General features: G+C 35.2%; 1 protein-coding gene across 1 annotated transcript; it reads left to right on the top strand.

The window, feature by feature from the left end:
- Window positions 1-2,965: 2,965 nt before the first annotated feature.
- LOC148590528 (C2 domain-containing protein 5-like) lies at window positions 2,966-26,066 on the top strand (the record flags this gene model as incomplete). Its single annotated transcript, XM_088538957.1, has 12 exons — window positions 2,966-3,074; window positions 4,864-4,929; window positions 15,065-15,179; window positions 17,113-17,301; window positions 18,962-19,153; window positions 20,738-20,924; window positions 22,030-22,194; window positions 22,531-22,671; window positions 24,031-24,094; window positions 24,591-24,652; window positions 25,498-25,596; window positions 25,977-26,066. Coding segments are annotated over 12 exons (1,479 nt in total), but the record flags the coding sequence as incomplete, so codon positions are not given.
- Window positions 26,067-26,458: the final 392 nt, after the last annotated feature.

Raw genomic sequence — 26,458 nt, 5'->3', positions numbered from 1 at the left:
TAGTCTTGCTCTGTGTGCTCTTGCGTTTCTGTGTGTTTGTATAAAATGCAATTAAAAAAGCAATGCTAGCAATACATGGATGTGCAAACACAAACATTTTAGTGTTGTATTAAACAAGTGTAATGACCTTACTGCAAACCTTTCCAAACTTACGCAACTGGCAGTTGTAACTACCTACGATGATACAAGAATTAAAACAGTGAACATAGTTCTTCTAGAATCTGTGCAGTCAATGACTCTGCAACGACATAATGAATTGCTACTGCTAAAAATGATTGACTCTTTTCAGTGGCATGCTTTTAAAATTCAGCTTGTCATGTCTTTTGAAAAATGGGGCATCATTTTATGCTTCCTTTATCATGTTTTAAAGATAGTCCATTGGAAAGTCCAGAAATAGAGCAAAACTGTAGCATAGCAATACTGCTTCTGGTTCTTGCACATTCTATTTTTCATGCAATAAGCATAGCTTTAAAATTTTGAAGTGTTACAGAGTACCACGCATAATTGAGGATGGAACCTGTATTTGCAAATAGTAATATATTTTAAAAAAATCTAAATGAGATAAAAAAGGAGGGAGAGAAGCCTCACTGTGGTTTCCGGCACACACAGTGACAGGCTTTGCTCTGTGTCAGAATGAATGAGACCTTCTTAACGGGTTGAGAGCAGAGCTTCAGTGAGGCGCTTTTATCTGCCTTCGTGTATGGGGCTGAAATTGATCTGATGGCGTAGAGGTCTAATGGAAGCATATATCGTAATACAGACTTGCATTATCCATATGTCTGAGTGTATGAGTTGGGACAAACTGTTTTTATTACTTCGAAATTTTATTTGTGGTTTATAGTGTGGGAAATATAGGCAAACTGCAGTTTTGAATATGTTAAAATGACATTCAGTATAGAGACTTACAAAATTGCATAAAAAACAGGTAAATTCTGAATTTCCAGGTAGATTAAAAAGCATGAGATTTGCTTTTTCTTTTAATAAGATTTAGGGCATGAAATACCTTACACTTCAATGTTCACTACATACTGCTTTAGTATAATATAAATACATGTATGTGTAATCTAAATGCATGTGTGTGCGTGTATGTATATACACACACGCACACACGTGTGTATAAATGTGGTATAGGCGTAATGTAATTGAAGATTGTGGATGCAGAAAACCTTTTTTTATTGGTTCCTATACTTCTGGAAAAACTAGTTATTAATCTTTAATGTCATTAATGTGGCATAACTGTATTGAGGGGACTGAGCAAACATTTGTGTTAATTGAAATGAGTGCCATGGAATTACACAGGAGGGAGGAAGAGGGGAAATTGTCAATATAGTTAAAGCTTGATCTGTAAAGCCAGAATAAAAGAGGGTTCTAGCACACAGATGATGCACAGGGGAGGAGCCAAGGCTCTGTTGTAGTCAGGGCTTCCTGGCTGCTCTGGGGATCTGAAAAGCACCTTGTGCTCTGGTGGAACCTTCTGAGGAAACAGCCTTTTCCCTAGCCTTCCCAAAAGGTCTTGTGCTCACCTTTGCAGAGTCCTATGCTGAAATCTTTGTAATTGCTAGGCAGGACTAGCAATTTAATGTTTTAAGGCATGACTGCAGTCCTTTTTTATTGTTCTGTTTATGTATTTATTTTGTTTGCAGTTGTCCATGCTACTGTTTCTGATTCTAAAGTTTGCCTCTCAATTTTTAAGTCCGGAAATCAAATGAAAATTCCAGAAAGTGTTGTTGAAGATTTTGTAGGATGCTATGACTGCTCTAATAACCCTTCAGGAGTTGTTATAGTTTTGAAGGTGTTTTCCTGTTTTTAATCCACAGTAGGCTTTATTTTGTAAAGAGGGTTTTATGTCATGTATTGCTGGAAGCACTGTGATCATCTCTGCATCGTGAATGCTGTCTAGATAGAGGCTCAGTTGAATGATGCATTGTTGCAAGTGACTTAAGTATGTGAGAAAGCAATATATTCTGCATTTTCTCCCATATAAAATTATGGTGTTTAATATTTTCCCATTTAACCAGTCATCATAACTGCAGCAGCTGTGATTGCATGATTTTATTTTTTTTGCCCCCAAGTACTCAAATTGCCAAACATGAAGCTATTGCCTTTCCCCCATAAGTATGCTGTAGTATGTACATTAGGCAGTTAATAAAACATCTCTGTAGAAACACAAAATTTTCCAATTCTGGGCAAACTTCCTTTGAATATGAGGGGTTTTTTTCTTTTTCTTTTTTTTTTTTTCCTCCCCTCAGCATGTATGTTGCTTGGATGAACTCTTTTTTTTGAATAGTGGCTCAAACTTGAATTGCAATTCTTCATTTTCATTAAGGATTGGTAAAACTCAGAAAAATGAAATTGGAGGTGAATTTCCTCAGTTTGATTGAGAATATGAAATAAGATTTTAAGTTCTTAACTTTATTCTAGAAAATTCATAATTACTGATTGCATTTTGAGCTCATGACATTACCAGATCATTATCCTAACTTTTCTTTTAGGGAGGCTTTTATATAATGACGCAATATTGCAGGTAGTTTTGCCCTGTTCTTCAGGATCAACCTACCCCCAGCTTTACGTTAGCCATAAAAAATGTAGAAAAATATTATTTTAATCAACTGATGAGAGTAGAATTGTTGTTTGGCGGCCTACTTAAAAACAGACAAATAGAGACTTTGTTAATGCCAATGTATAAGGTTTGAATTATTAATTACTATCCTGTTGAGCTGCAAAACTATGGGGGAAAGTATTCTTGCATTGTAAAACACTTCTGCTTTTATTACATTGTGTTGAGTATATGAAGACATACGATTATAGAGCACTTAGTAAGCCTGAAGGACATTTGGCCTCATGTAACTGCTTTGCTTGAATTCTGAGGAGACTTTCAATTCACTGCATGTTTTTTTGGAGATGGGGGGGTGCACTGAACAGTGTTTTTAAGCAGTCATTTGATGTTTGTTTTTAATCATAACAGGAATTTCCATTTTTTACCTTGACGGCCTTTCCACCAGGCTTCCTCGTCCATGTTGGTGGTGTTGTCAGTGCACGTTCGGTGAAGCTCTTGGATCGCATTCACAATCCCGGTACGTTAACACAATACATTTTTCCCAAGTCAAGATCTATCACAATGTTCCTGTATTTCTAGACTTTGAAATATTCTATCTACTAAAATGCTTATACATTATAAAAATCTCTACCAACAGTATTTGCTGAAGGTAATATTTTTCATACAGGCATTTCAGCTTGAAAAATATTAGTCTTTCAGAGAGTATGTTTTTAGTGAGAATTTTCTAGTAAATTAATGAGAAAAAAATTAATTCTAATAACTTTGCACCAATTTTTTTTGAATTATCAAGAGGCTGATTATTTTTGACCACTGCTTAATATTAAAATTTGATGCTAAAACATGAGTATGTTGAAGTAATTGGTCTAACTAGACATGTTTTCTAATTTTATCTCCTTATAATCCTTCAGGACTAATCAGCACAGTTTAGCTCAATATGTGTTTTTAACTTCATTTAAGAGAAAAAGAAAAAAAAAACACTTTACAACTCTTTTTTTCTGTTTTTATTAAATAATATATACAGAACACTGCTTAAAGTATTTTTTGTTCTAATATTTACCTGGAAACTGCAGTACTGAAAAATACATGTTCTGCATGTCCTAGTTCTGATATCAGAATTAAATCATTTTGTCTCTGAATTTTGTTACATTTACTGGAACGAGTGATGAGGGTTATTTTTTTAAAAAAGTTGGAGTTAATTAGTGGTCTCAGAACATGGCCAGGTGAAACAAAATAGTAGTACCTGTACTGATTTTGCACGTACTTGCCAGGAGTAATAAAGCTTGTGCAAAGGCATTTAGAAAACTGTTACTTCAAATTTTTCCATTTTATTTCTTTTTTCTGCAAGCAGTTCTGCAAACAGTTAAATTGTTGCTGGTTGGAGGAATCAATAAACTGCCAGAGAAATTGGAATAAAATCTGAGACTTAAGAAAACTACTTTAAGGGATTTTTAAAACACCCAAATGCACAGTATTTTTTTTTCCTGCTTCTTAACTTTTACTCTGAACCTTGCAGTGGAGAAAAGGTTAAGAGAAATCTCCAAATGTATTTTGGATGTGTCCCCACCCTGTTTCTTTCCTACAAAGTCCTCTTAAGCTTTTTGTATTTTGGCATGAAGCTGATACAGGTAACTTCTGTATTATGTACTAAGTTTATGGTATTATAAATTTATTTAAGAAAAAACAAAAAGATATCGGTTATGCTCAGAATGTTGCCAGAATAGTTTCATGCTTTATGCACTCTTATTTTCACCAATTGACTGTAGAGATGCATATGTGTATTTGCTTTGCAGCACTTCTGAATTTTTAGATTGCTCCTGACAAGTGAGTGTAAGATGCATGATACTTCAATCTCAGTATATTGCAAAACAGTAACAAAACGACAAAAAAGGGAGAATGGAGGGTCATGGTTAGGAGTTGAAAGAGGAAGTAGTAGAAAGACTTTCTGATATACCATTATCTTTTAAGCAGTTGAGTCAAGTCTGTAAAATATAAAAGGAGATGTTAACTGGCAAGTAAATGGATCTGAAAATATAGAGAAGGAAAGAATAGTTTAAGGAGCTGTTTGAACACCAATGAATAATACAATAATTGCTCTGTAGTGTACACCTTGATCACGCCTAGTGCTAGTTTGCTATAGCATGCTCCTTTTTCCCTTTCTATTTCAGCCTCTTATTAACTCTGCTGTCTGTGTCTTTCCAGTTCCTGTGGAGTGGTGTTGTCAATTGTGTTCTTGTTGGTAGTTTTTTTTTTTTTTTCCACTATTCTGCTCCTATAACTGATCTACTAATTTGCTGTTTTGAACTCAGCCTTTGTCGGAATTATGGGTAACACAAGATCATACAAACTGCTAGACTGGAATAGTTTCAATTCAGGTATTTTACTAGTCATTCAGTACTACATATGCTGACAGAAATTATGGCAGCTCAGTGAAGTTCTTAGCAATGCTGTAGAACGTTATTAGGTTAATACTTCAAATTAAAATCTGTTTAATCAACAAATAACTCAGTGTCTTATTTGCTTTAGTGTTTTCAAAGGTTTCCTTTAAAATTGTGAAACATTGTTTGAGTATAAAATAGCATTGTTAATAATTTAATATCAATCTGAAAAGTCGAATATTCAGGTGATAATTTCTTGGGAGCCTTCAGCTCAGTGTCCGCAAAACGTAACATAGGGAAAGATAATAGATTGTTGTTTATACAAGCAGGCTGGTGTCAGGTGTGTTTTTCATGAGCTTACACTTCAGGTACAGCTGTACTTCTGATGGCTTGAGGAAAATGATCAATGTATTTATTCAAAAGGACATAAAGATTGACCGAAAGACCAAAAATTAGATGCCAAAGTGGTGTATCTTATCCAGGGTGTCTTGTTTCATAAATCTTGTGTTGTAAAATGCATTAGCTTGCGGGACTTCGGTGTTATTATTGGAACTTCTAAAGTCCTCTAAAACCTAACTCAAAGTCCAATGTTCTGTTTTTAACAAAACTTAGTGACCAAAGCATGTGATTTCTGTGTACAGCTGTGGAGAGAATGGAAGAGCTGATGATAGAGTCTGTATAAAATACTGACCTTTTCAGAGGGAATGAGAAGGAAAAGAAGGCCTTCCTCTCCCTTTTGAAACATTAGATGCCTTGGAAGAAGCAAAGATTTAGCTTCTTTACATTGAATATGCAAGCCAGCAGAACTTGCCAACCAGTGATACTTTTCTAAAAGTGAGCTCTAGAGGTTTGTTTCCTCCAGAAACAAAATACCCTTCCTGTTCCTTCACTGCTGCAGTGCGCTTTGTGTACAATTTGTCTCTGGAAGTTGAACAGTCATTCTCTAAACTTCAATTTATCTATACATTTTTCATTTTACAAATAATTCAGTCACAGGTAGTAGCTGAAACCATTGGCTCATTTTTGTCTATACTCTTGGCATTACAGTTTTGAGACTATGCTTTTGTGGATTTGATTTACGTTTTTCAATTATAGTCATCTTTAAATTTGTTTTTACTTTCCATATAATAATAGCATTATGCAATGCTCAGAGTACTGGTGTAGCATAGACCGTTTCAAGATGTTAAATGAAGAATTCTTGGTACATCTTGTATGGTACTTTCAAAAGTTTGACTTAATTGTTGCTTTTTTGAGCTCCTGTTTAGGAAGATGTAACCATGGAAGAATTTAATTAGAATAATTGAGTAACTGAATTACCTACAGACATCAAGCATATATTGAGCTAGGATAGAAAGTGATTGAGAAATGTAAGTCATAGACAGCTAAGGAGAAATTGTGAATTCATTCCTTGACAGAAGAGATAAGAAGGAAGAAGAATCCATATCTATATTGCGTGCAGTTATACTCGCAAGTGATTGTTATATAGACCTGGAGTATAAAGGCCTAAAATACTTATTTTAGAGTTAATGCTCTTTCAATGCCTGTATATGTTTCTCTTGCGTTTTGTAGAAAATACTGCTGCTGCCTCCACATATCAGGAACTTTCTAGTAACAGCTTTGCTATTTATGCTGTTGGGCAGGGCTAAGTAGGTTTGCTTATATGTGTGGAAGTATATTGCTTTTGCAGTCCTAGGTGTGTTGTTATATCAAGAATATAAAGAAGGTATATAAAGTCACTATATATGAGCTGTTGTGGATTGTGGTGAAGTGTCTTAAGATGCATCAGGACCATCTGAGGGTGGACCCTTACCTTTTATGATTTATTAGAACCAAGGTTTGTCAGTAGGGTTTTACTCTTTTTCAGCAGACATCCCGGAAGACTGAATATTCCCTTTCTGTGTACATGTTTATGTAACTGGGCAAATGTTGGTTATTGCTAGTGTAGCACAGAATGTTGATAAATTTCCTTTGGAATTCATAAATTAATAAATTTGGCATTTAAAGTCTTTGCCTAATAATAAGTGATTCTATTTAATCATGTTTGTTGACTGAAAGATCTCCCTCAAGTTCGACAAATGGTGTGAGAACCATCATAGACTTTTCACTGAACAAAAGCTTTAATAAAGCTGTTGTTTATTCCACCACTGCAATCTATATGTAAATAATAAGAGAAAGAACTTTGGTCCTGTGGAAGATTGTTATTCTTGCATGTTACTTCCCCTAATTTCAAAATGTGGAGTTCTACTAAAACCGTTTTATTGATAGAATTTCCCTCATCGATTTCAATAAATCTGGGTCAGCTTTACAATCCACCACTTGGACGTATAGAGGTAGCAGTTTTGGTGTGGCCTAAAGTTTATGGTTGTGTTTAGAAGAGAACTAGAATGATTCCAGTTGAAGGCATACATCCCCAGTGTTACAGAAGTATGGGTGAACATGTAGTTGTAAAATATGTGCTGATGGTATTTTAGAAAACTAGAATTTAAGTGGCAGATAATACAAGCTCTAATTGACCTTAATAGTATTGCAGAATGAGCTTTAATGGCTAAGATCCATTATCTGAGTTGAATTAAGCACAACAGATTTTCCTTCTGTCTTAAGTCTCTCTGCACTATTTTTGTTTCACCTGCTTTTTTCTTGATCAGATTGTTATACAATGTAAGCATATTCTCATTCAGCATATATGAAGTTATTTAAATACCCCATGTTTCACATCAAGAAACACTGTAGCTAAACTAACAAAAATTGTGTGATTCGCTTTGTTGGTGTGATTGTACTAGACAATGCAGCTTCTTTAACATTTTGCTGTAATATTTTTTCAGTGCTTTTTTTTAAAGGATTTGAGTTTTTTTTTTTTTTTTTTTTTTTTTTTTATCATAATATACTCTCACTGAGGCCCTTAACTCACTCCAAAGGGACCTGAGGAAAGGGTTCTGGTTAATTAGTTATTGCATGTGGGTGTTCAGAGAGGATTCTCTGTCTCATTTGTCGTAAAATAGAGCGTTGTGACTGTGTGGAAATACGGATGTAGAGACTCTGCGAGTGTTACGGATAAAAGCCTAAGTGGCACAAAACTGAGTAGGAGGTGCAGAGGCAGCATAAATTCCTGCTAGACAACTAAATGTCATTGTCCTACAAAGTGAGGTGGCTTGCCCCATTCCTGCCGACTGGTGCGCAGAGTATCTTGTCTATGAACACCCGTGTTCTTAGACAATGCAGATGAATCCTTTTTTGTTTGAAATTCTGTGCGTTTCTTCCAAGAATTATGTTAGACCTGGGCTTGTTGTGGCCTGTTTTAAGGTGCCCAGTTAATTGGGTTTAATGCTTTAAAATGTATGTATAATTAATTTTGTTATGCTAATTTCAAGATAAATGCACTTTATAATGTTTAGAAGACAGTGTCTTGTCACAGGATAGTATCTCCAGCTGTTGATAGTAAGTTGCACCTTCATTGCTGTGCTTTAAAAATGCCTTTTGAAGATTGCTTATTTTTTAAAATTAATTTATGTATTGTGCCTAGACAATAGAGCAACAGATGCAAGATAGAATAGGTAGTTTCTGTGTTATCTGCCAGCTCTCCAAAGCAGGAGACATTGCCCTTGATACTGTAATTGGATCCATGAAAGCAGATTCCTGTATCTTCTTTGTGTCCCATCCGTTTTAGTGTTAGAGGAACGGTATGCAGATTTATGAGGACTTTATCATTGTTAGATGAACGTCCAATTTAAATAATAACTAAAAAGATTGCAAAGTGTATTTAAGTCTGATACCTGTCGTGTTATCTGCCAAATTAATTTGTGGTGTTTAAAGTTTGTTTATGTCCAGGCAGTGTTTTTGAACCAGTTTAACCAGTGTCAGTTTATGGAAAACTACTCCCTTCAAGATGACTTGTAATCAAATATTGAGTGACTTCTGCTCATTCTTATGATCAAACAGGTATGCGACTTTTAATGTGCGACTTAATATAAAAACTGTAGAGTAATGGACGTTGGCTTTTTTTTCAGTAGTTACTTTCATCTGGGATGTTCTGTTCAGATTTACAGTGTGTCATTAGTTTTGGTTACAAGTGTAATGTCACATGGTTAAGGATATCAATTACCTTGTGCTTTGTGCTGTAAGGCTTAGAAAAGGCTAATTCATAAGGGTCTGAGCATATAAACTGTTCAAGTAGTATTAAGTTGAGATTAGGAACAAGTGCCCTGGGATATCTCAAGGCTTGGGGCCCTCGAGAGTATAAGACTGATAGGACTGAGTGAGTTGACAGTAATTGGAAGTTGAGGAAGGAAAGCCAGACTTTGAATTAGAAGTTACAGTTCTCGTTTAGGGATGAGATAATTAAAACATATCCTGATATATTATAGAACTTATTGGCTCTACTGATGGGAGAGGTACTGAGAGAAATACTCACTTTTTCCCAATTTTGAGAATTATTTTCATATTAAAGCTAGCTAGAATTGTCTTCATATCTTCACTCCTCCATAGTGAGCTGCCACTAAAAAGTGATCCTGCTCTTCTATCACGTGTCTTGCAGCTCTCTGGTGACCGTGTAGTTGCAGAGTGAGTCACTTTGCCTGGCTGACTCAATAAAAAATGGCCCCTGCAAATGAATGGTTTTGTGTTGAATCAGTCAACTGAAGTAACTCATCTTGAAAAAGCATGAAGGCTGCATACGTTTTTAATCCTAGATGTTCTTAATGCTGTTTCTTCATTCACTAAAGAACTTGGTTTTTAGTATAAAAAATCTTTCTTACTGCTTAGCTTGTTCGGCAGTCAGGGTTGGAAAAATGAGATGTTTTCTGACCTCATCTTATGTGACAGAAGAGCAGTGACAAAATACCTTCTCTAGACTGGATGTTTTATCTGTAGTTTAAGGTTTGTGGGAATGAGCATTCCTCTTTGCTGTTATGTTTGCAATGCTTTTTTAGTATTTTAGGGCATGTTAGATCATTTGGATTTATCAAGTTAAAACTACTTCCTTCAGTTTCCCTATCATCGTAAGCAAAGTTACCATTTTCACGTGTTTTAGTTTTGAGAATGAAGATAGGGAGTCACTTTTAAAAATCTGCAGTGGCTTTGATTGCCTTTGGAAAGTTTTAATTTTTATTGGTCTGATGTAAGGTTAATCAACACTGCCCACGTTTTGTTTTAGGTTCTCAGGTTTAACAGCCGAGAAGGCTGGGCTTTTACGTACCTATCATCATTCTAAAATACTCAGCAATCGAAACAGATGTAATTTCATTATTCATGAGATAAAAAGATCAAATTAAACATGAAAGTCTATGAGATTATAAACATAACAAAGATGACTTAAATATACAATAAAAAAAGGCACTTTTTAAATCTTTCTGCTGTTTGGAAGCAACTTTAGATAATAGTAAGTTGTTACTGCTATCTTTTGGGACATCAGAACAAAGAATTGCTCATTATTGATTAAGGTAATCGCCATAGTATGTCTATTCTCATTTCAGAATGTTGCGTGATATATATTCATTAAACTTCATTATTAAAATAGGTAGAAAATGAATCATACAATTTCTCTTCTAGAGTAACCGTTTCTGGATACCTGGAGATTCAGTTTTGACACAGTGGCTCTTAAGTACAATCAAGAGATAATCAAGATAATCAAGAAATCATCCTTCTAGTTTTTCTTCAAGTTTTAAAAATCTTTAGGGAACTAGCCAGATTCTGATCAAGTCTTGAAAGTTCCTTGACAAAGGAACATCTAACAAATAGCCGTGGAAGGGTGTTGCCTTTTGTGAATCAGAAAATGCTCAGTCTCTAGTGTTATCTCTAGGTGTAAATTATGGGCAGAATTTTGTCCCAGTGACAGTACAGCCTGGTATTGATTGATCTTTAATTTGAAGGAAAGAGGTAGGTTCTGAAGTGTTGGTGTATGGAACTGACCAAAAGAACTTTTGGACTGTAAGATAAATACTTTGCAGCAGAGGTGGCTGTTTGCATCTTCTAAAGCTCTCCAATGAAAGCAAGTTTGGACAGTTTCAGTTGGAGGAGGTTTGAGTTGGCACAATTTTTATTGAATACTGTACTGTTCACAACATTGTTTTTTAAGTCTTCAGCTTTAGAAATGGTATGCTTTGCTTCCACTTTGTTTATAAATACCATGTCAATTTTGAAATACAATAAAAGTAGGTGTAATAGTGTTTGGTTTCCAATAAAGGGCACTTAATAGCAGTGTAATATTTGCAAACTTTTTTGCTTAAAGATTTAGATAATCCCTGCTATAAACTACCCAGTAGACCTGCTAGAAAAGCTTGTGATTGAGTGCTATGTATGCTTGCCTTTTTGCTTCCACCTAGAATCCAGGGCCATTACTTTCTGTAACCATTTCAGTGAGCTGCCATAGTTTTCAGTCTGTACTGTCACCTGATCCAAGCATGCGCCAAAATACCCACCGTTTCTGGCTACTGTCTGCTGAATCTGCTTTGCAAACCTGTAGTTCTTAAGCTTTTGCCTTAGCCAAAAACAACAACAGACACCCTCATGGGGTGTACTGGACACATGCCATCCTGCTTCCCTAACTCCTCTAATTGTTTATGTAAATCCCTAGCTTTACTAAACTTGTAAATGCTACAATGGCATCCCCATGTGGAATTGTGTGGCTCATGTGTCAAAAAAGGCTGCTTGTGAAAATATTTGTCAGAAGAATACGAATGCTACACATTGCACTGCATTCAGTCTTTTGTATCAATTTATTATTGCAATGTCATGGTGTTTGATTTTAATTGTAGACAATCATGTTGTATTTTAATATGCAAAGGTAAGTGTGTAAATGTGTGAATGTACAGTATTTAAATATAAACTTTTATAAACGTTGGCCTCTTTCTGCAAGAGAAAAATATTCAATTTTATGTCTTAAGCAGAGGACTCGCTCTCCTTTACAAGGACATGTCTTTTATAGAGACTTTTGAACTTGTGCAATGAGAAGTTGTTGGATTTTTGCGAGCTATATTGAGCCTGATCCTGTTTACACCGAAGACAATGGCTGTAAATTGTTTTATCTTTAACAAAAACTAATATTATGGATCAGTTTTATTCTTGTTAATCCTGATTTTGACCAGGCTATCAAAAAGAATGAAAGATTAAATGTTGCCTGATCAAGACATAGTGTTGAGCAACCTCACAACAGTATGCACTTCCCTTATAATCCTGCACTTTGTAGATAGATTAGGTGAGAAAACTGTGTTAACTCTCCAGGAGACTTGCTCCCAAACTTTGGTTTACTCTGTAGATTTCTTGTAGGGAGATGTTACGTGTTTGCATTGAGGTTGGGACCCGTCACTACTATTTCCACCACGTCCATTCCCTTTTAGTATTTTCATTCCTTTTAGTATTTCATCCTGTTTCAGCTTCTACTCGTGGCCATGTGCCTTTCCAGTTTCATGTTATGCTTGTAATGTTATCATTTATTCCACAGCACTTTCCTTCTTCATCTTCAGTCCCTTCATCCTGTTTATCACTTCTGACTCCTTGATTGCGACTTCATATTTCTTTTGCCATTTTTGTCGTAAAAGGGTCATTAATAACTAGTGGGAGTAATTTATGCCAAATGCTTACCCTTAAAATTATGGCCAGAAACTAATTAACTTTCCTTTGCATCAGGCACTTTGTCTAGAAAAGACTGTAAAACTACAGTTACTTCTTTGCAGGTTCCTCCCCCTCCGCCCACAGTGGAATGTGAAAATGTGTGGGGCTGGTCCATAATGGGTTTTAGGCAGCTGCCTGTGGTCCAGTCTAGCTGAGCAAGAATTGCTAAGAATTGCTAAAGCACTGTTTCTACTACTTTTAAGGTTTTGCACTCTTCTATTGTAGAGACACAAAAACACTGATGATGAAATTTACTGTGTATAATTGGATTGGGAAGGAGGAATTCCTCCTGAGATCCATATCCCTCTCACCATGATAGTTAGAGATAGGTGTACAGAAAGCGCTTGTGGGCTTGAATCTTCCCTGCAGCTCCTCCTTTTGTCAGAGGTTTGTAGCCTTTGCCTTAAAACAGGTTTCCAAAATTCCTTTGCCTACCTGCCATTAACTGAGCAGCCTCAGCAGTGATGACAGCTGCTGTTCGGGTACTGTGAAGCACCAGCAACAGAGAAGACCTTTTGCCTCCCCCTTTCCTTGACTGTGCCCACCCCAAGGGGCTCTCATAGCTGAGCTTGGGAACCCTTCTGTGTAATGAGCTGCTTGTGCCTCACCTCAGCTTCTGAAAGCTGGAGAGCCAGACATTGATGGTAGATCATGCGACCATGAGAGTCAGGATTAGGGTATTTTTTCTTAAAGCAGTTAGTTTTGGCAACTAGAGGACGTGTCTGCACAGTGTTTTCACTCTGAGAAACAGCTATTGTAGTGCCTAGAGGTTTTATCAGAAATGCATTGCAGCTGGATTGCTGAGGGTTAGCTTGGATATAATGGAACATTATTGATACAGTCCATAAGGATCCCTAGTCTGTTTTGTGTTTTAATGTATATATTTTTGTCTTGAATGTGGATAACTTCCCAAAGAGCTGTGCTGTAATTTCTTCTGTTCAGTGTATGTCTCTTAGAGCAAAGGTTAGATAAATGTCAGCCTGTGCCCTGGCTGGCTCCTCCTGCGACCTCAGCAAGGAGAAGGATGTTGTTGGTCAATATAGTGCTATTAGTACGTGTGTGTTAAATATACCTAAATTGAAGAGTTAAATATGTATTTATGTTATTTTATTAATAGAAGATGATGATTAGTTTCTTCAGAAAGATCAAGACTCATCTCCAAATCAAAAGCTTAGGTAAAATCAGGAGTGAATACATCCTGCCCTACAGTTCTTGTGTCTCACTAAGTTTCAAAACATTTTTATAGCTACATTTCTCATTTTTGTTGGTCATTCTTTCAAAGGACATAGTGTATGAGAAAGATATGCATATCTATATCTATGTATATATAAAATATACATGTATATAGTATATATACACTATAGATATTTCCATAAATATATATAAATTAATTTTTTAAGATTGATATTTCAAATTATGTTACTGCAAGGAGATCGAGATGAGTACCGGTTCGTATCCAGGCAAAATTTGGTTGATTTCAGAACAATTATGTAAGACCTTTCCCACTTGGATCCCTTTGTATCATCAGAGTGCCTACTGTTTGCTACAGTTTTATGTATTGACAGTTAACATAGTTTTTAAGTTATTGGTTTAAAAAAAAAAAAAAAAAAAGCACCATTTCAAAAGAAGAAACTTTACAAGCTCTAACAGCTCTTGACTTCATAGATAGAAAGCTTGTAAGAAAAATTTTATTTCCATGTGACTAACTCAGTTGAAATGAATGGTTTGCACGAATTTATGTAGTAGGTCTCTTGATTGTATTTTTAAATTTTTAATTCAGGAAATCCATATATTTCACCAGTTGCAGTGTACTTAAAAAAAATAAAGATAATTACAAAAAGAATCCTTTTTGGAAAAAAAAAAGTGCAGTTATGCAGGTTACTAAAGCAAAAAAAGCATCGACAAATACAAACCACACATCTTGCACTTCTTAATTCTGTTAATGTGGAAATACTTTCAAATGCTCATGGTTCCTGTGCATCAGAAATACAGAAACTGCAACTTATCACAAAGTTGTGTTTGACAATGACATAATCTTTCTTTAACAAACATCTTTAAATTCTGGTTAAGCAAGAATTTCTGTCAATAGTAAAGCTGTTTGGATTATTTTATTAATATAAATATGCTTCGTTGTTACGACTACTGCTATTTTTTGATATTTCAAAGGGTGATGTTTTATTGTGAATTATGTGCTGCTGATGTTGGAAAGCTGATAGTATGGTCTGCAAGTGGATCTTCAAGTTTGGAGTGATATCTGCTGTGTTTCTGGTATCAACTGTCACATGGACAACAACAACAAGAATGCAGTGATTTGTTTCATTGACAATAAGCAAGACCGTGAAATCGCCTGCTTGGTGTTTGCTCAATACTTGAGGTGCAGTAGATAAGAAGCAAAAAGTTACAAGATACAGCAAAGCACTTAAATATGAAAAATCCCATCAAATACAGTATCCTTTCAGATTAATTGCATGAAACTTTATATTGACATAGTATAGAATAGTGAACTGATTTATACTTTGTCTTTCAGATGAACCAGAGACACGAGATGCTTGGTGGGCAGAAATCAGACAAGAAATAAAATCCCATGCCAAGGCATTAGGGTGTCATGCTGTAGTGGGCTACAGTGAATCAACTAGCATTTGGTAAATCATGATGTTTTCATTTTCTAAATGCCACAGGCAATTTATTTCATGTTTAGTGGATTAAAAGCGGTTAAACATTTCAACACAAATCTTGATACTGTGCAATTTACCTGTTTGTTAAAGAGGCTTGCTTAGATTCCAGTATTGTATTTGAAGAGTTAATCAGGGTGCCACATTTTTATTTACTTACTTTTAATAAATATCAAAACTTTTAGCCGTTATCTATTTTCAACTTCCCAGGTGAACGTATTTGCTTTTTTAGTAATGTGTATCTATAAAAGGTTTTCTAAACTTGATCTGCTTAAATACTGTTCATGAAAATGTTGCAGTTCTATTACCTGCTAGCGACTGGCAGTCCAGTACTTGTCTTTTAAGCTCAAAGCTTATAATTTAAGTTCTTTACTAGGAATATATTAATAGTCTGTAAAGGGATAATATACTGCCTGGTAGATCAAGCATGTTTTGTTGTAAATTTCACTCTTGTAATTTTTTCTAGAAATTACTTTTATCTTTCAACACTACACTACTGTTCAGTGTATTATACTGCAGCCCTGCAGCCCTCCTACTGGGATGGAGTGTCAAAGTTTCCTAGCTAAGTTTCCTAGCCATGCATTCCAGTCAGGCCAAAGTGCCAGTATGGTACTGGCACTCCGTTCTCTTTGATTAAAAAACAACAACAACAACAAAAATAAGTTGTTCTGTATTTTAGTGTCTTAATGTTAAACTTTGTGAGAGGCTTGGTGTTTTGGAGAAATAATTCAGTTGATGTAATTACTCCTCTTCCTCCCTGCCTCAAAGAAGGTTGGGTTTTTCCAGCTCCAGAAAAAAATCTATTTCTTAATTCTGTGTTAGAGTTGTAAGATAACCAGAAAGGATCAATCTGAAAGACACAAGAGTTCAGTTCTTCACATCTATTGGTCCTTCCCATTAATTTTTTTGCTCTGATTAAAAAAATCTATAATATTGTAAAAGAATGTAAAGAATATAGGTAGCAGTCAGTTACTAGGAGATTTCATACTTCTATTTTTCTTTAGAAATTTGGTGTGATTATATTCGATCATTGATCAGGTATTGGGGTCCCCATGCTTATTTTTCAGATCAGACTGATACTTGTAGACTGATGCTTAAAGATTAAGGATCTAGTCAATAAGTACTGAACTGCCAGATGTAATCTATGAAAAGGAGTCTGGGAAAAAGAGACGACAAGTTAAAAAAAAAAAAAAAGGCAAATAGGTCATTCTAGAAAATGCAGGAAATTATTTCTTTGTGACTTTTTCAGCGTAGTGTTTTAAATATTGAATACTATAGATCTGTCTCATATTTTAACAATTTAAAAAATACTAAGTACTTTGTGATCACACTTTGCCAGTATGAGAAATTTATTTCTCCTAAATTAGGAATAACGTCAATTATTTTACATGCTATATGCATCATTATAATTATTATACTTAAATTTTACTGTTTTGCTGCTTTTTATCCTTCAAGAAACAGCCTTGTCAGTGTTGTATTGTAACTTCAATTTGAGAGTGAGTGTTTATAAGATGACGAGGCTTTCAACTTCCAGTTTACTTTGGTAAATGATTATGCCTTGCTTTAATTTTTTTTTTTTTCTGTTTCTTTGCTTTTGTTGGTTGGTTGGATTTCTTAGCATTAACAGCTGTAGTATTGAAAGTCTTTCTTAAACCTGGCTAGATGGTGTGATATTATAGCATATTATTTATTACCATGGGCAAAGCTGTTTAGTCATTCTGCATCTATTTCTTGGACAATAGCTTAAATACTTCGGGAGGACAGTTTTGTGAGATTTAATGGATGAAATTGCACAAATGCACGAAATTGAGACTTTTGAACAAGTCCTTTAATTTAATAGCTTTAAGTAAAAGTAACATTATGCAGCAGGAATTCACTTTGTTGTAATTCTTTTCTCTTATAGTGAAGAGGTCTGTATTTTGTCCGCGTCTGGCACAGCAGCTGTACTGAACCCTAGGTTTCTTCAGGATGGCACCGTGGAAGGCTGTTTGGAACAAAGGTTGTCATGGCAGCCTGGCTTCTTTTCCATAGGGTCAGAGAAGGGAGAGGTTGATTTTTTTCCTCAGAGCCAAGATAGTTCTTCTCTATTAGGGTAGGTTACAGTGTTACAGTGCAGGACGCGGGACCAACCACTTTACTGCTTTTCACTAACAACAACAACAACAGAAGTAATGGAACTCTGCACCAAATTAGATAATCTGTTTTTATTTCTAACAGTCTGAATAAGGTAACACATTTGACTACTAACCACAGATTATAACTCCCATTTTTTTTTCTTCCCCTCCTCCTTTGCCACTCTTCAGGTATCTTTCTCACCTTTATAGAACCTATTGAAACAAAAGATGGATATATGATAAATTACATGAGCCAAATGTTACTGTGGCTATAATATGTGGACTGTTTTGTATACTATTTAATAGCTGTATGGAAGGTGATGTACCTTGGTAAAACAAAAATGTTGCTGTATTTTTAGCCAAGATATATATTTTATTTGAAGTTATGAACAAAATCATGAAACAAAAAGAAAAAAACATGAACTTTCCCATTGCCTTCCTTTGTTTCAGCTTTTGCAAGTGAAATTTGAGGGAAGAATTTTGACAAATGGATATTTTTTGGGAAAACAATAGTTAGATAATTTTCTGTGTGTTCCTTATGATAATCATCATATATTTCAGGGGACTACTATAGTCATAAGTATACAGTGTACTTACTACACTGTATTTTTGTTACTTTTCCATAATACCTTGTTAACACAATATTATTTCATATGCTTTATCTATGTTAGCAAGTGGCCATTATTTTTCCTGTAGATAGCCTCTTCAGAACTGTAGCCAGAACAAAAATGTTTGGTTCTGAACTCCATTTCTCCTTTGAAAGGACAATGTTTACAAAAAAAAAGGAACTGGAGAGAAAGAAGAGTAATGTTCATAATGGAAAGACATTTTTTTTTTCAATCAAAATATGTGTTTCAGTGCTATTGAAAATCTTGGTGTAGATTATGAATGCTGAAGGAAGACAAAACAGTCAAATGAACTAAGCACAGACAAAACATGCTTCCGAAAGGCTTCCAAGTCATTTGTTTAAATATCTCCTCAGAGTTCACCGAGAAGACTCTTTTGGAGCAAAATAAATGCGCGGCATGCAGTTAGCCTGAACTTTCCTTATTCTGATTTTTAGAGCAGTTTTTCCTGGATATTTTTGGGGGAAGAGACATCTTAGTTCTAAATGAATAACAAGTTTCATCCAATACCACAGCTTAGTCTTGCTGTTCTTCCTTTTTATATTGTTAATGTCTACTGTACTGTTTCTCAGTAGGATGGTTTTGTTGTTTATAGTCTCCTGATTAGATTTGGTAGGTTTTTAGTTACAGTCTATGTGAGAGGGTGTTTGCTTTGTATTTGGTACAGCAATTTCTCTCCAAAACTGGTGTACTGTGGACTACTTTTTGAAAGTCATAATTGTAGAGCATTGAAAGCCAGCACAGTAAGATTTTAGACTTACATAAGTTTTTGGCCATTTTATGCACTTGTTTCTTGTCCCCTGCATAATGCAGATTTTTAGGTATACCACTTTAGCTAGTAGTGTGCAGCCTTATTTTATTCTTTTGAATTGATATAATAACCTGTGACATAGATGTCATGAAATAGAGTGTAGGTGTAATGTATCTGTAGATGTTTAAACATTTGTGTGCCTATTGATCCTGTTATTACAATACAGATGTTTTAAATGTGCTCTCCATAATGTATTTTTAGGATTGAAGAAACTTCACCACCAGGTTGTGGATTTTGCCATATACCATATGATGAACTGAACATGCCATTCCCTGCTCACCTCACATACTGTTACAACTGCAGGAAGCAAAAGGTTCCCGATGTCCTTTTCACTACAATTGATCTCCCTGTAGAGGCAATCGTTATTGGGAAGGGATGTCTGATTCAAGCCAGGTATTTGTCTTATTCAAGCCAAGATATGCAGTGAAAAAGAAGGAATTGTTAGCCGTTCGTCTGTATTTTTGGCCAAGTACCTGGTACAGTTAGATGGTTGGGCTTAGAGGGTGCCTGTGACAAGTGGAGTATCGCAGTGGGATGTATCTTGTGGCATAGCAGTGACTTTGAGGTGATGGACTCTCATCCAGCATGTTGGTGATGCTAAATTGAGGGAGACCAATCCATATGTTGTCTGTCCAGCCTTGTCCCCCTTCAAGGCCAAGAAAGACGCAGAGAACTAGAGCAAGTTCAACAGGGCCACCAATATTGTCAGTAGCTTGGAGAACCTATTCTGGAAGGGAGAGGCTGTTGGAGCTGGGCTTAGCTGAAGAACGGAGGCCTTCAGGGGCATCTAATACAGCCTGCCCCTCCTTTCAAGGAGGCTATGGCAGAGACAAAGTAGGGATCTCCACACTTGTACATGGTGGGAGGAGAGGAAAGTGGGCATAAGCTGAAACAGGAGAAGTTCAGACAGGATATAAGGAAAAACTTTTTCCCCGTGAGAAGATTCAGGCTTTTGGGCAGCTTGCCTTGAGAGGCCCTGCAGTCCTCAACCATGGTGTTTTAAAGACTCAACTGGATAAACCACTGAGCAGCTGGGTCTGATGTCAGATGACCCTCCTCTCACCAGGACCTTGGACTGGAAACCTCCTGATGTGCCTTCCAACCTGAGTTTTCTTGCAATCCTGTGATTATAATTCCTTGAATTCTGCTAGAGGGGAAATACTGGAGCTATGGTGGACGAGTTCTCTAGTGCTCCTGTGGTATTTTCACTACTATTAAAGTGAAGCAAATCCAGCATCGCCTTAGAAATTGCCTTTTAGTGTCACTGGGCAGCGCCCAGTTTGTCTTTAGCGTACCTGCTGATCTTGCAGGTTCTTTGAGATGACTCCTGACACACTTTGCAAAGAGGTCTGGTTTCTTGTCTTATCTTCTCTGATAAAAGTTACTTGGAATATTTTTGCATATTGTACAATTGTTGCTGTGTATGATAGCAATGTTTATATATTTAACCATCTACTATGTATTTGACTATCTAGAATCTGTAGATAACTTCTTTATATTGCATAATTTTTGAGGTGTTCTTAGGCTCTTTTAAGGTAAATGCTGTATGATGCATGTTGTTTGTCTGGTAACACTCCTTAGTGCCTTTTAAGGAAGGAAGCATGATTTTATTTGGTGTGGGGTGGGGAAAAAAGAATATTTTCTAATTATTGTATTCTGGTTTGATCTGCTCTTCAATATTGATGAAGACTATATTTTTTTAATAAGCAGAATGTTAAATGTTTTTTGTCAATTTAAATACAGTTTCCTCATTAAAATGAAAATGAGATCATATTTATTGAGGCTTACTTTGGGATTGCCTGTGAAGAATTTACTTCATGCTTTTACAAGATTTTAAAATACTAAAAACAAACAAAGCAAGCATTTGTATTGTATTATTCAGTGAGAATAAATAAAAATATTTTGTGATAATTTTCGGTCTTCAGTGGTCTTCATCCTTTTATCTTGCTAATGTCATGCTCTGTTTCATGTTGTTAGGTTATGCCGTCTAAAGAAGAAAGCTCAAGCAGAAGCAAATGCAACATCTATCAGTAACCTCTTGCCATTTATGGAATATGAAGTGCACACCCAGCTGATGAATAAACTTAAACTCAGAGGAATGAACGCTCTGTTTGGGCTGAGGATACAAATCACTGTGGGTGAAAATATGCTAATGGGCTTGGCAGTAAGTGTTGCTTTAATCTGGGGATCCTTTTGCTTTCTTACGCTATTTTCTTCAGGTGACAAGTGTGGAATTCAGAGTAACAGAGAGATTAACATGTCATTTCAAGAGTAAGTGAAGTGATGGAAATGATTGTAATAAGTAACTGTTGACAAAGCAGAAGAGACTTTCAGCATCAGAAAAAACAGGCTGGATCCCCTTGAAACTGTTAGAGGGCAAGGACAAGAAAGGGCATGAGGGAGGAAAAAGCTTTAAAGAATTTATTGGCATACGCTGTAAAAAAATGATTATATTCTTTAAAGGCCCTGTCAGAGATCTTTTCTTAAGTTTCATCTCCTTCCCATAAAAAATAAGATGTTTGCCAATTAAAATATCAATAAATCTTGTGATTAGTTGCCAAAAAGAGAAAGACTTGTGTCACTTCTTTGGTGGCAGTGCAGAAATAAATGATACATTGAAAGTGTCCTAGTTATAAGAGGAGGTAGGAGATATTTATTAAGAATATTTTCTAACCACCTCATTTTGTTGTTGGGGTTAGAATAGTAAAGTGTGTTGCTCTCTCCATCAGTAAGAGGGTGCTTGGGTAATACCAAGTGGCTACCTCTTGTCTGAACTTATGATCTGCTTTCTGTAAATATATATTGGACTGTCACAACTTCAGTGATATCCTTAATGTCTGAGACATTAAGATCTTAAATCTGTGAAACTGTAAAACTGTTGCTTAACTATGCAGAATGGCTCAGATGAGCCATTAACTATGCAAACTGGACCTATAGCAATGTATTTCATTCTGAATTTGAAGCTAAATTCAGAATGTTTTAGAAGACAGCAGAGGTTTCAGTTCATGTGTAGCTGGAACTTTGGGGTAAGCTGCAAGACTCATTGTAGAAACAGCCATGAGAAGGGGAGAAAGTTTGTTTTAAAAGGGTAGTGGCTTGCACTGTTAGTAAAGCAGGGTTCATTTATTGTGGAATATATCAGGCTGTAAAGATATACGTGCTGTGCACTAGAGCTTAAGCACTACTGAGGCTATATGAAAATAGTAGGAATACATGCTAAACTAAGAGATATGAAGTTGCTGAAGTGTAATTTTTTAAATTATTTTAAGTCTGCAACAGGTGTGTATCTAGCAGCTTTGCCAACACCTGGTGGTATTCAGATCGCTGGAAAAACTCCAAATGATGGCAGCTATGAACAGCACATATCTCATATGCAGAAAAAGATAAATGATACAATAGCAAAAAATAAGGAGCTTTATGAGATCAATCCTCCTGTAAGTAAAGTTTTTATATGCTTGAAAATAAACCCATGCACTGTGTGTATGCATATGCTTTTGAATGATTGTGTCATTCAGAACATATTTTCTTTTAATAAAGACAGATGAACTTTTCACTTTTCATGAACATATCTGGAATTCTCAGGTCTCTTCATCCATGGAAATGATTCTCTGTGTTTGGATGTTGTCCAAAATTACCTACATGTGTTTTTCTACAACTTTCTTTTTTTCAGAATGGTTTGACTCTTAGGACTATAAGTGAACTGCTTACTGTTCAAATGGTTTATGAACTGTATAGAACAATTGTTAATTTCATTATGATACTGGTTTTAGGAGCTACCTGAAGAGATCATTGGGTCTCCCATTCCAGAACCCAGACAACGTTCCAGGCTGTTAAGATCTCAGTCAGAAAGCTCCGATGAAGTTACTGAGCTAGACCTTTCACATGGGAAAAAGGATGCTTTTGTCTTGGAGGTGATGAATGTTCTTAGTATTAATGTTCATACTTCTCTTTTCTGAAATGTTTGTAAAAAGCACAGAAAGGATTTCTTTCTTGTATTCAAAACCAGTTTCTAAATTATATATGTATTTCCATATGGTATCAGTAGAAATTGTTAAAAATTACGTTTTGCATTGCTTCTGTTTTTCCATAAGATAAACTTTGATAGTAGCTAACTCTTAAATTTAAAAGTAATGAGAGCTGTTTTAATTAAGTAGTTATTGTGTGGTATAATGTACTGTGTAAGTAGCATTGGTCTTAAAAAGTCAGCTGTGTAGACGAGTGGGAGTGACATTTTATAATCAAAATAAACATGACGAAAGATACTGTCTGACAGGGAGCATTGAAATGGATGAGTCCATCAAAAGATGTTTTGAATGCCTCTGTCAAAAAATAGTGTGTTTCCAAGAAATAAAAAATGCAAAGACTGTGAAGACGCTCTGTACAAATTTTGAAAAAAGCTTGAGAGTTAGGGGCCTAGCTTCATATTGCTTTCAAAGTCTTGCAAATAGGAGAGAGGTAGCAATAACAATAAAAATAATTTTGAAAAAGAGTAGTGTAAGTCAGATTGCCTTGGAAAGAAGATTAATACATTCTAGGCAAAGATCAGCTAATTAAGAGCTTAATTATATAGAAGAAGCAGAGGTTGTTGCTGGGTTTTTGGTGGATGGGTTGTTTTGTTTTTTAACATTTTGGGGGAATTCTTCCCTATATGCTATTTATTTTCCGTGGCATATATATTTGAAGGTAGGGATAACTAATTTGCATTATGTGAATGTGTCTGTTGTAGGATATCCTACACAAGGATGTCCTTGTGTTCTGGTAATCCAGTGTTCACTTGTAGAAGAAAATAATTTTCCATCTATAGAAGTGGTCGACTAGTATAACCACTTACTGCTACTGTCTCTGAAACCGAGTACAGAGAAGCAATATTCCTGGAGCTCTAATGGAGCTTCTGACTCTGACCTCTCAAGAATAAATCATTATTCATTGAAAATATGTAAGAAAAAGGGCTGAGATTAATGTGCTGAGAAAATGCTATGAAATGCTGGAAAGGCAATTATATGGCCTAAATTCTCCATACTTTTAAACAGATTGATTTTTTTTTTTTAAGAGGAGGAAAAAGATGATACCTTAGAGACAGCTTTCTAATGCTGATACTAAAATATGAAGGGTTTCAAAAAAAACTTGACGGAAAAATGATTGAAAGTAGGAGTAAATTTGGATCTCTTGCAAAACAATGAACCCAGTGATACACACAAAAATATTTACAAAACATACAAGGGCAGATAGACTTCACTTGTATGATTTTTATCAATTACTACATTTTCCAGATTGATGATACAGACGCAATGGAAGATGTACATTCTCTGCTGACCGATGCTCCACCACCTTCAGGTATAATTAAAAACTTGGGGTGTGTGCTGATTTTTATGGTAACCTCTAAACTTTTCTGCAGTTTGCAACGTGCTGAGCAGATAGAGTTGTACAAAGCCTTTGTTCAAGTGTCACGTAACAAGATACCTCCTCTTGATGATGTGAAAGAAAATTTATTCAGATGCATGCTTTTGCAAGTTGCCAGAGTTCAGTGTAGTGCGCTGTTGGTGTTTGCCCTTCGTACAAGAATGTCTAGTGCATCTTGATCAGATACCTCATATGCCTCAGTCTGATGATACTTCTGGTCTTGCTTTTTGTCAGTTTCCTAGCCATTTTTCATTTTGTGTCTTATATTGTATTCTTCGGTTGCTATAATTTTTAGATTGTTGGTCTATTTCATTTTGTTTTTCTGAACATGTGTTTTGCAAAATATTTGCAAAACTTCCAGGGAAGGTTACATACACTTTTAAATAAAGTTTTTTGATATTTCAGTATTCAATGTGAATGTGTTTTACAGGTTTTTACAGTTGCAACACAGAAATTATGCCTGGTATAAATAACTGGACTCCTGAAATTCAAGTAAGATTATTTATAAAAAATGTCGTTTCTCCCCCCCCTCCAATTCTGTTGAACCAATTCTGCACCAATTTCAATAGATACTAGAGATACTTGATTGGAAAGCTAAATTAAGAAAGGATTCTATATTATCATATAGTATTAAATATTCTGATATTACCTCAGTTAAAAATTGATGGACTTTTTCTTTGTGATTTTTAAATGCTTTTATGTAAAATAGATTTTTTTTTTGCAAAATCATGAAAATTATAAAATAATTACAATATGAATTTTAAATTATCAAGCATTTTTAAGATCTTAACTGGATTTTAGAGCCTCTTAAGCAGATTATTGAATCAGTTATTTAGTATGAAATGGTGACCATCATCATACAGGGTCACAGAGAGTCAAAACAGCTAGAAGGGTTGTATGTGCTGAGCGCACGTACAGCTGGCATCAGCACCACATGCTTGTGGATTGATACATGACACTCTACTATGGCTACCTTACTGTTCATGACATTTGGTACTGCTCTTGAAGATTAGCTGTAGATACAGCAGGGTACAATGACTCCTTTGAGAGACAAATAAAATGAAATACAGTATATTTCCTTAATCACCTTTTTCATATATTCAGATATACAAATTCACAAAAGTTCTTTGGTTATTTCCTTTTATTTGTAAAATCTCGTGAGTGATCACCGTTGTATTTGACTGTTAATGCACTTTTTTTTCCTTTCCATCTTTCTTGTTTTTTTTACCTGTGTTATGATTAATTTATCTTCATTATGAACTTTTTTTTTTTTTTTTCATGTAACTATAGAAATATCTTGTGGGGGGGAAAAAATCAGTGTGTTTGTTTTCATTCAGATGTTCACAGCAGTAAGAGTATCCAGATTAAGCAACATAAACCTGACAAATCAAACACTTAATAAGAACTTTAATGATCTCTGTGAGAATCTTTTGAAGGTAAGAGGCTTATTTCACACATTTTAAATCATTAAAATGGATTTAGTTAAAATGGATTTTTTTTTCAGAATTAGACTTTATTTTGAGCTATGACTATAAATTGCTCTAAAGGTAGATAGATTAATACACTGTGAATCTCCAAAGCTTTTGAATCGGAATGAATCCTTTGACTGGCAGTGTGTTCTAGAAACAGCAATAATCTACTCTGCACAGTAGTCTTTACATTCTACTATGAGTTCTTAGGCATCAAAGGCCTTCTTCAAGAGATATTAGGTATACTTAAATGCTTTATGCTATGAAAAGAAATCTGCTCTTTAATTTCTTTGAAATAACCAATGCATTTTTTTGGAGTAATACAAATAATATCTTCTTTTCAACAGAGCTTATATTTTAAACTACGATCCATGGTTCCCTGCTGCCTTTGTCATGTAAATTTTACAGTTGCTCTTCCAGAGGATGAATTAGTTCAGGTAATTCTGTCTTTCAGATGTGCTAGCTTGGCTTTTATTTGCCATTTGCTGTTGTGAGTAAATTAGGGTAGGATTCCATTACTAATATATCTGGTGAATTCTGAAGAGCAAAAGCTTATGTGCAATATATTAGAATATAATGGATATGCCATAATATGGCAAATTAGATTCTAAGAGTGATACCAGCATAACTGTCTGAATTGTTCTGTTTCAAAAGGATTCAGGATACTTTCTTAATTTTTAGTAAAATGTTTTCTGTACAGTTCAACATAATTTTTATGATCAGTTAAAAGAAATCTTTATATATTTTACTGATGTAGTGAGAAATAACTTCTTTTTTTCTGGTCATTACACCAAAGAAAATAAGAATTGCTGACCAAAATGGTAAGCTT

The sequence above is a fragment of the Tinamus guttatus genome, unplaced genomic scaffold (assembly GCF_059628265.1).
Source record: "Tinamus guttatus ecotype Peru unplaced genomic scaffold, ASM5962826v1 Tinamus_guttatus_pri_ptg001285l, whole genome shotgun sequence".
Taxonomy (NCBI): Eukaryota; Metazoa; Chordata; class Aves; order Tinamiformes; family Tinamidae; genus Tinamus; species Tinamus guttatus.
Note: the sequence above shows the minus strand (reverse complement) of the source record. Positions and strands in the feature narration are given on the sequence as shown.